The sequence below is a fragment of the Saimiri boliviensis genome, chromosome 10, assembly GCF_048565385.1.
Source record: "Saimiri boliviensis isolate mSaiBol1 chromosome 10, mSaiBol1.pri, whole genome shotgun sequence".
NCBI classification, from domain to species: Eukaryota; Metazoa; Chordata; class Mammalia; order Primates; family Cebidae; genus Saimiri; species Saimiri boliviensis.
The window spans coordinates 14,592,142-14,602,083 of record NC_133458.1 but is presented as its reverse complement, the minus strand read 5'-3'; the positions used below and the strand labels follow the sequence as shown (position 1 = coordinate 14,602,083).

The 9,942-nt window shown below is 46.2% G+C and overlaps 1 protein-coding gene across 1 annotated transcript; it reads left to right on the top strand.

The window, feature by feature from the left end:
* Window positions 1–280: 280 nt before the first annotated feature.
* GSTK1 (glutathione S-transferase kappa 1) lies at window positions 281–6,155 on the top strand. The gene is made up of 8 exons (XM_003929803.4): window positions 281–472; window positions 970–1,051; window positions 1,620–1,748; window positions 2,061–2,161; window positions 2,331–2,366; window positions 4,646–4,762; window positions 5,424–5,517; window positions 5,826–6,155. Exons 1-8 carry the CDS (start codon window positions 401–403, stop codon window positions 5,873–5,875), a joined length of 681 nt encoding a protein of 226 aa, XP_003929852.1. The 5' UTR covers window positions 281–400; the 3' UTR covers window positions 5,876–6,155.
* The last annotated feature ends 3,787 nt before the right edge of the window (window positions 6,156–9,942 follow it).

Sequence of the window (9,942 nt, the reverse complement as noted above, 5' to 3'; positions counted from 1 at the left end):
TTGGGGACCTGTATATTAGCTCGTCCCATGCTCAGGAATGACCAAGGCAGTGTGGAGGTTAAACGCACGATGGAGTTGGTTAGAAAAAATTACCCCTCGTAATTTTCTCACTGTTAAAACTTATGCAAAAGCGGTTGCAGCGCCCCTGGTCCACACCTGCGCACTCCCCAAGGGGTCCCCACACACCCGCAGGGTCCCCAACCACCCCGCCCCCAGGCTGAGGGCCGTCCTGGCTGAGGGCTGTAGGCTGGCCCCGCCCCGCGCGCCAGGGTAGCGACTTTCTCTCCGAGGCTGCGCACTAAGGTGGTGGGCGGTCCGGGGCAGGCCGGGAACCAGGGTGTCTCCGCCGAGCTCCGAGGAAAGGAGTTCCTGCAACAGCCGCTGTTCCCGAGCCTACGACATGGGACCCGTGCCGCGCACCCTGGAGCTCTTCTACGACGTGCTGTCCCCCTACTCCTGGCTGGGCTTCGAGGTGACGCTGGGGGAGCCGCCTCCGGGGGGGCCTGGGGCGTGAGGGCGGAGGGAAGGGTGAGCGCAGGGCACAGGGACAGAGGTCTCGTGAAACTCCTGGCACTGCCCACGGGGTTAGGGCAAGCAGGGAGAGCTCCAGGGCTGAAGATCAGTTTGTTCTTTGAAACAGGATAGAGTCGGTGGCTCAAAGCCGAGCCTTTACATCCCGACTGCAGTTTCCCACAGTGGTGGAACGAGGGGCGGCTCCAAACGTTCAGGGAGAAATCCAGGGCACGGCCACCTCTTGGCCCAATGATGGCAGTTTTGGGGGAAACTGGCCACAGGAGCAAAAATCCTGGAATAGATTTCTAGCAGTGGGGGGAGTTTTGCCATTTCAAACCAAACAATGTAGGGTGTCCGAAAAACCCCTGCTCTGCACTTAGCGCCCCCCTTCCCTTTCCATCTGCCTTTCACTTTTCCATCTGCACACTGGCTCTTCTTCTTGACCTCTGCCCGCAGATCCTGTGCCGGTATCAGAACATCTGGAACATCAACCTGCAGTTGCGGCCCAGCTTCCTAGGAGGGATCATCAAAGACAGTGGTAGAAAGGGAGGGTAGGGGCAAGGGTGATTTCAGTGGCCCAGGAGAGCCGACCACAGCAGGTCCTTATACTGGTACTGGCAGCTAGAAAGCTGCCTCTAGCTGCCCCCTGCAGTGATGGCTCACTCCTGTAATCCCAGCACTTTGGGAGGCAGAGGTGGGTGGATGACGAGGTCACAAGGTCAAGACCAGTCTGGCCAAGATGGTAAAACCCATCTCTAGTAAAAATACAAAAATTAGCCGCTACGGTGGCAGGCGCCTGTATTCCCAGCTACTAGGGAGGCTGAGGCAGGAGAATTGCTTGAACCTGGGTGACGGAGGTTGCTGTGAGCTGAGATCACGCCACTGCACTCCAGCCTCTGTCAAAAAAATAAAGGCAAGGGAAGGCAAGGGAGGGCAGGGCAGGGCAAGGCAAGGTGGAGAGGGGATGGGAGAAGAGGGGAGGGGGGCGGAGGAGGAATGAAAAGAAAGCAAGCAAGCTGCCCTCTGCCCAAAACCCAGGTCGGGGTCCCCAAACCTGGGACCCTTAGGTCTTTTCTCACTTCGGGTGCCCAACCTTCCCCTGCCAGAAAACAAGCCTCCAGCTCTGGTTCCCCGCAAAGGACAATACATGGCAAATGACATAAAGCTCCTGAGACAGCATGTCCAGGTTCCCATCCAGTTCCCTAAGGACTTCTTCTCTGTGGTTCTTGAAAAAGGTAAAGAGAGTGGGGTGCAGACAGGGTATCCAGTGAAGAGCAGAGAAGTCAGAGATTGAGGGGCTAGGATGGAGGGGCTGGGGGAGACTGAAGTGAGTGAAGCCTGCCTTGGGAAACCTCAGGATCAGCATTGAGGAAGCTGAAGGTTGCCAGGCGTGAAAGGGAGGGAGAGCAGGCAAATAGGTCATGAGAAACTTGGGTGAGAGGCTGAGGGCAGAGGAGTTCTGGGGGACGTCAGAAGCAAGGATGAGCTAGTTCTCCACCAGGAAAGCAGCAAGAGGAACCCTGTTTCTGAGTGCCTTTGCCCCACAGGAAGTTTGTCTGCCATGCGTTTCCTCACCGCTGTGAACCTGGAGCATCCAGAGATGCTGCAGAATGTGTCCCGGGAGCTGTGGATGCGCATCTGGTCACGGGTGAGTGCAGGGCTCTCGAAATCCTCTGGGAGGGCCTTGGATGACTTTCTGACCTTCCCCAGGGACGTTTTCAAGGTCACAATCCTCCCCTCCCCTGCAAGATCTCCTGTCCCCCAATCACACCCCTCTCCCAGCACCACCTTCCTGCTGAGTGTTCTCTTTTTTCCAGGATGAAGACATCACCCAGCCCCAGAGCATCCTGGCCGTGAGTGTCCTGGCTCCACCCCAACCTCACTCACAAAGAATCTGAAAACAGTTGGCATTTGGGGGTAAAGAAGACAACAGGTCTCTTATTGTATGGAAAGGTTATAATTACTAGGTAATAAAGGATGTCTGTAATTCAGGGGACAAATTACTAAAAAGTTGGAACTAAGGATTCTCAAAAAGATATCTCAAGGTTGAAAGGGGAAGTGCAAAAGGAACAATATGTGGAGAGAATTTATTTGCTGAAAGATGTCAGTGAGAGAAAGATGCTCAGTGTTGGAACCCCTGGAAAGGGAGGGATAAAGTGTTCCCAAGTCTCCACAGACTCCAACACAAACCTCACCAACACATCCAGAATGGAAAGCAGAAGACTTTTTCAAAGAGGCTTTAACAAGACAAAATGAGATAACTGACTAATGCCAGGTTTATATAGAAGTTTGAGTGAGAACAAATGGAAATCATGCAAAACATTGACCAGTGAGCCATAGATGGGGGTATAAAAGTAAGTTTGTCTTCAGGATTAAATTAGGAAATTCAAAACAGTATTTTTCCTCCAGTTTACAAAAAAAATGTTGAGACCCATTCAAATTTAATACATAAAGTGGCAAATCACACCAAGTTAAATGTATAAAGAATGGCAAATATATCTTCTACAGTCTATATTCCTGCAAAGTAAATGAGTAATTTTTAGCTTGCTTTTCTACTTTATATTTAATAATCATTTTCCATGTAATATATTTTTTTGAGACAGGGTCTGGCTCTGTAACCCAGGCTGGAGTTCAGTGGTGTCATTGTGAGTCACTGCAACCTCCGCCTCCTGGGCTCAAGTGATCTTCCAGCCTCAGCCTCCTGAGTAGCTGGGACTACAGGCAAACACTACTATGCCCGGCTAATATTTTGTGAAGAAGGGGTTTCATCATGTTGCTCAGGCTGGTCTCGAACCCCTGAGCTCAAGAAATCTGCCTGCTGCCACCTCCCAAAGTGCTGTCATTACAGGAATGAGTCACTGTGCAGTCTCCATGCAATTTTTAACTCTTTGAAAGTATTGTTCTTTGTTTCCACAGAGATTCCACTGAGTGGACCTATTTTTGTTTTACTTAACCATTTTTCTATTGTTAAACACTTTGTGTGGGACATAATTCTCTAATTCAACCATAGTGTCTCATTAGGACAGGCTACATGATTTCATGGGTCCCACATCAGATCTAGGAGGTCAAGTTGCAGTGATTCTCAATCCTGGCTGTGCATTAAAATCACCTGGAGCAGCTTGCAGCTAACCCTTTCCCCTGGAATTGTGATGTCATTGTTTTTGCTTTTTTCATGTGTTTGTGTTTGTTTTTGTTTTTTGAGACAGTATCTTGCTTTGTCACTCAGGCTGGGGTGCAGTGGCATGATTATGGCTCACTGCAGACACAACCTCTTGGGCTCCAGTGATTTCCCATCTCAACCTAATAAGTAGTTGGGACTTCAAGCATGTGCCACCATGCCTATTTTTTAAAAATTTTCTTTTTGTAGAGATGGGGGTTTCACTATGTTGCCCAGGCCGGTCTCAAACTCCTGGGCTCAAGCAGTCTTCTGCCTCAGTCTCCCAAAGTGCTGGAATTACAGGCATGAGCCACAGTGCTTGGCTCTAGTTTTCAGGGATAACCTCATGTGGAGATTTTTTAAGGTTCCCAAGAGTTTCAAATGGCCAGTCAAAGTTAAAAACCACTGATCCCAAACTATACCAACAAACCCCAGACTAAAGCCTTTATCTTGATCTTAAAGCCAGGTAGGTGGCTGTAGCCATGTGCCTTGTTAAAAAGTCCTCAGGAAATTCCACTGGAATTAGAGCCTACCTCTTGATTCAAAAAAGCATGAGATATTCAGAAATTCTGGGAAGTAGGAAGGGAAGCACCCTGGACTTGAATTCTAGAGACCTGGATTCTAGTGTTGGCTCTGCCACCAACATGCTTGGTAACTCTGAGCAAGTAATGTATCACTTCTGGATTTAGACTCTTTGTGAAATAAAGAGGTCTATCTAGCTGGTCTCTAAGATGTCCCCTGGTGTTAATTTCTGTAACTGACTCTGTGCCATCTACTTTTTCCACCCATCTCGAGATTTGGGAGAAAGGAAACAGTTCCTCTTGGCAAAGACAGATCTCCACTTGGGGGTGAGGGTAAGGGCATTGCCAGGAAAATTGGGGGGCAGAAAATAAAAAGACCAGAGTTTTCCTCTGAGATGAGATCCCCATCCAATACCATGCAGCTACAGCTGTATTCCCTACTACATTCCCTTAGGCTGCTGAGAAGGCTGGTATGTCTGCAGAACAAGCCCAGGGGCTTCTGGAAAAGAGCTCAACATCAAAGGTGAAGAACCAGCTCAAGGAGACCACTGAGGCAGCCTGCAGATATGGGGTGAGCTGCTCTTTTTGTGTGTTCCGAGCCCCCATCCTGAAGATGGAGACTGAGAATCTCTAGGTGTGAGTCCCCATGCTCCTGTCCAAAAGCCCCCTTTCCAAGTGTTCTCTTCAGTACTCTTATTAAACAACCCTCATCTTCTCCCTTCCTTTCCCTGAGCCCAAGGAAAGAAGGGAAGAAGATGCATACTGACAGAAAAGATGGCATGTTAGAAACAGGAAGGCACCTGGGGCCACAGAGCCTCTTACACCTCTTGGCTTCTGTGAACTCAGAAAAATACTTGCTTGCCGGGCGCGGTGGCTCAAGCCTGTAATCCCAGCACTTTGGGAGGCCGACACGGGTGGATCACAAGGTCGAGAGATCGAGACCATCCTGGTCAACATGGTGAAACCCCGTCTCTACTAAAAGTGCAAAAAATTAGCTGGGCATGGTGGCACGTGCCTGTAATCCCAGCTACTCAGGAGGCTGAGGCAGGAGAATTGCCTGAGCCCAGGAGGCGGAGGTTGCGGTGAGCCGAGATCGCGCCATTGCACTCCAGCCTGGGAACAAGGGCGAAACTCCGTCTCAAAAAAAAAAAAAATACTTGCTTGAAGCCTTCAACCCCAGACTGATACTGGCTCCTTTGCCTTCCTCCCTGCACTGTAACTGCTTTCTCCAGGCCTTTGGGCTTCCCATCACTGTGGCCCATGTGGATGGCCAAACTCACATGATGTTTGGCTCTGACCGAATGGAGCTGCTGGCGTACCTGCTGGGTAAGTTAAAGATTCAACACTGAGCTACCTTTGACCCCAGCTCCACCCCTATTCTATCAGTTGACGAGAAGAAAGAGCTCAGAGCAAAAAATATTCTTGGTACTTCCAGTAACAAAGCCTTATGCAGTTAGTGCTATTCTAGGTTAAATGGGGAGGGGCTGTCTTCACCCCCATAGGAGAGAAGGAAGCCTTCTATACCTCGAAGCCACACAAGGCTCTTTCTAGAAAACCCCTGGGACCTTGTAGGGCCAACTTCTGCTACCAACACACCTAAGAACAGTATGCAGAGTCTGATTTTCTTCATCCAGGAGAGAAGTGGATGGGCCCTGTGCCTCAAGCTGTGAATGCCAGACTTTAAGATTGCCCGGAGGAAGCAAATTCTTGGTATAAAACAGCTGACAATCTGCTTAACCCCCGGCTCCACCATAAGGCACTGGGACTTAAATTTCTCTATCTGATACAGGTATTTTCTGTGGCCCTGGGGGCTGTCTCTCTTCCCCATACCCACAAGGATGCCAGGAAGGGGTCCACCATTAGCCATGCGGCAACCTGTACTTCTATGATTCACAAGTGCCTTTCGGAGAGCCACAGTTCTGCTTTCCCACAAAATAAATCCAATGCCATCAGGCAAAACCTTTCTCGGTCTCTATCTGTTCTGGTGGTGTTGGTGTGTTCGTTCCTGGGGTCATATCTTACCCACTCTAGGAGTAGCTGAAGGAGACCTCTTTCTGTACTTCCAGCCAGACCAGCTATCCAGTCCACCTTGTGCAGCTTGTGTGGTAGAAGAAGTGAGAATAGTCCCCTGTTCTCTCACACAGAAACTCCCCAGGTCTCTCTGTCAGCAACAGAAAACCAAGCAAGATGGACTTTGCAACTAACCAGTTTGGGATTTACTGTCTTCTGACCCGGCACAGTGACTGAGATGGGGCTGGGATCAGAAGCCCAGTGGGAGTGAACAGCAGAGGGAACCAGTCTGGTTGAGCTTGTGCCCAAATACTTAAACGTGGTCCAGCCACACCCATCGAGCCAGAGCAAGACAGTACAGGGAAACTGGCTGGAGTTGCTGGGATTTGGAAAAGTTGCACACCCTTTCATAGCTACCTCCCTTAACCCTCAGTGCAGATCTTAAGAAAACTCTAAGGCTTCTCTTCCTGACCTAGTATAATCCCTGTTCCCTACTACGTATGTATAACTTTTCCATTCTCCCAGTAATTGACCCAAAGTCCCTGCCTCTAGCTTTGCCCACTGTGCAATGATCAGAATTCCCTGTTTTAATAATATTTTGACTTCTTTGAGAATACTCTGTATTTGGAAGCTGAAATCTCACTTGGATCCGTTGTTGGGAACTAGGTACAGAGCCTTAGATAGTTTCAGGAGCAATGCCACCTTCCCTTCCATCCCTCCCTCTGGCTCTTCGGATAGTCCATTTTCCCCTTTTATCTCCCATTACTTTCTGTCTTCCTCTCTCACCTTTTCCATGTCTCTAGCATCTTCCAAGATTTAAAATCATCTTTACCCAGCTTATCTATGAAGTAATGGCAAAAGAACATCTCCAGATTAAGCACTCCTTTTCTTCAAAGGAGCTTTGTGGTATGTACAACTAGTATAAAACAAAAATATGGGAAGATGTCCAATCTTAAAAATCATAAGGGCAAATTAAGACAAAACAAAGCTGCCTAGAGCAGGGTGGAGACAGTTTTATGAATAAAAATGCTTGGCTCAGTACTACTTGTTGATATCAAAAACTGTGAACAATGTAAGCATCTATCAGCAGGAGAATACTTTAATAAATCATGGCACATTCAGAAGATAACATTTTATAGCCATCAAAAATTGTATTTGTGGCTGGGCGCAGTGGCTCATGCCTGTAATCCCAATACTTTGGGAGGCCAAGTTGGGCAGATCACCTGAGGTCAGGAGTTTGAGACCAGCCTGACCAACATGGTGAAACCCCGTCTCTACTAAAAATACAAAAATTACCCAGGCATGGTGTCACACGCTTATAATCCCAGCTACTCAGGAGGCGGATGCTGGAGAATCACTTGAACCCAGGAGGCAGAGGTTGCACTGGGCCAAGGTCATGCCACTGCACTCCAGTCTAGGCAACAGAGCGAGACTCTGTCTCAGGAAAAAAAACAACAACAACAACAACAAAAACTGTATTTGTGAAGAATTGTTAAGAACACTGGAAATTCTTAGGATATAATATTGATTGGAAAAACATGAAACTATATAGTATGATCTCACTATATCTTGATGTATAAAAATATAAAACAGGACATTATTAATTCTGAGATAAAATATATAAAAATCTTTCCATTTTATTTGTATATCTTAAATTGTTTCTTTTTTTAAATAATCACATTCTGATATATAAAATAATAAAAATGAAAAATAAAAAACTGTGTGGATTCACATTGCAGTACAACTGCACATCTTGCCCATTGATTTCCAAATGTATTAGCTGCTTAATTTAATCCTGAATCTTCCCAGGCTTAAGTGGAATAATGTTTTATTGTAGAAGCATATTTCCTGGTGCTACCCAGTCATTATTTGAAGACTTTATAATTCTATTTTCTGAAGCCAGTGGCTGACTTTAATCTTCTCTGAAGGAACTAGACAATTTCTAGACTAATTCTTACACTCATGATCCAGATTGTAATTTCTGAACAACTTCTTCCAAATGGAATCAAAACAAGAAAGGGGAAAGCCTCTCAAAACAACTGTATGTTAATAACGGAACACTCTTCTTCTAATCCAAAGTTTTCATAGCTTTTCTTAGTTTCTTGCTGTCTTCCCTTCTGCTCTATAATTGTAATGTAATATGAAATTTGCAATTGTGCCAATACTCAGATTCAATACTGAACCACTTTCTTGCATTGTAATTCAAATTCCAAGCTTAACAACTAGCTTTATGTTTCCAAAACAATCTTTCTTATTATATATGTATTTTCTTTTCTTTTTTTTTTTTTTTTTTTTTTTTGAGACAGAGTTTCGCTCTTGTTACCCAGCCTGGAGTGCAATGGCGCAATCTCGGCTCACCGCAACCTCCGCCTCCTGGGTTCAGGCAATTCTCCTGCCTCAGCCTCCCGAGTAGCTGGGATTACAGGCATGCACCACCATGCCCAGCTAATTTTTTGTATTTTTAGTAGAGACGGGGTTTCACCATGTTGACCAGGATGGTCTCGATCTCTTGACCTCATGATCCACCCACCTCGGCCTCCCAAAGTGCTGGGATTACAGGCTTGAGCCACCGCGCCGGGCCATATATGTATTTTCTTAGGTGAAGTTTCCAGAAGTGTTTTTTTTACAGAGCCACAAACACAGTAATTCAAAAAAATAATGCATGCATGTGGTAAAAACAGTAAAAGCAAGACATCAAGTAAAAAGTGAAGACTCCTCCCTTTCTCATTCCCATTCCTAATTTTTTATATATCCTTTTTGTAAGATATAATGTAGAGAGAGTCCATATGCCCTTCACATACTTTCCCCAGTGGTAACATCTTACATAACTGTAGGACAATAATACAGTCAGAAAACTGACATTGATACAATACAGCCACCTTATTCAGATTTCATCAGTTTAACACATGATCATTGTGTGTCTGTATTGAGTTCTATATAATTTTCTCACATGCAGGCTGATGACCACCACCACAGTCAAGATACGAAATTTTTTTTTTTTTTTTTTTTTTTGAGACAGAGTCTTGCTTTGTCGCCAGGCGCCACGCTGGAGTGCAGTGGCACAATATCGGCTCACTGCAACCTCTGCCTCCCGGGATCAAGCAATTCTCCTGCCTCAGCCTCCCTAGTAGCTGGGACTACAGGCGCATGCCACCACACCCAGCTAATTTTTGTATTTTTAGTAGAGACAGGGTTTCACCATGTTAGCCAGGATGGTCTCGATCTCTTGACCTGGTGATCCGCCCGCCTCGGCCTCCCAAAATGCTGGGATTACAGGCTTGAGCCACCGTGCCCAGCCTGAAACATTTTCAGCATAAAGATTTCTCATGCTACTCTTTTACAGCCACAGCCACCTCCCTCCCTCCCCATACTTCCCTAACCCCTGGCAATCACTAATCTGTTCTTTATATCTTATCATTTCAATAATGCTATATAAATAGAATCAGATTTTACTGTTTTCATTTGAGATCTATTCAAGGTTTTGAAATATATCAAGAGTTTATTCCTTTTTATTGCTGAAAAGTATTAATATTCTATAGTGTGGATGAAACATAGTATGTTTAAACATTCACCTGTTGAAGGACACTTCGATTGTTTCCAGTTTGAGGTTCTTCCAAATAAAGCTACTTTGTGCGGATTTTTATTTTTATTTTCATTTCTCTGGGTAAATGCTCAGGAGCACAACCACTGGATCCTATGGTAAGTGCATGTTTAGATTTTTAAGAAACTGTCAAGGCTGGG

What these genes read in the sequence shown, in the direction of transcription:
- GSTK1 (XM_003929803.4), top strand. Translation starts at nt 401, where the DNA reads ATGGGACCCGTGCCGCGCACCCTGGAGCTCTTCTACGACGTGCTGTCC. An exon ending in AGGGATCATCAAAGACAGTG is followed by an intron (nt 1,052 to 1,619) that starts GTAGAAAGGGAG and finishes TTCCCCTGCCAG; the next exon opens with AAAACAAGCCTCCAGCTCTG. An exon ending in GCTGCTGGCGTACCTGCTGG is followed by an intron (nt 5,518 to 5,825) that starts GTAAGTTAAAGA and finishes TTCTTCATCCAG; the next exon opens with GAGAGAAGTGGATGGGCCCT.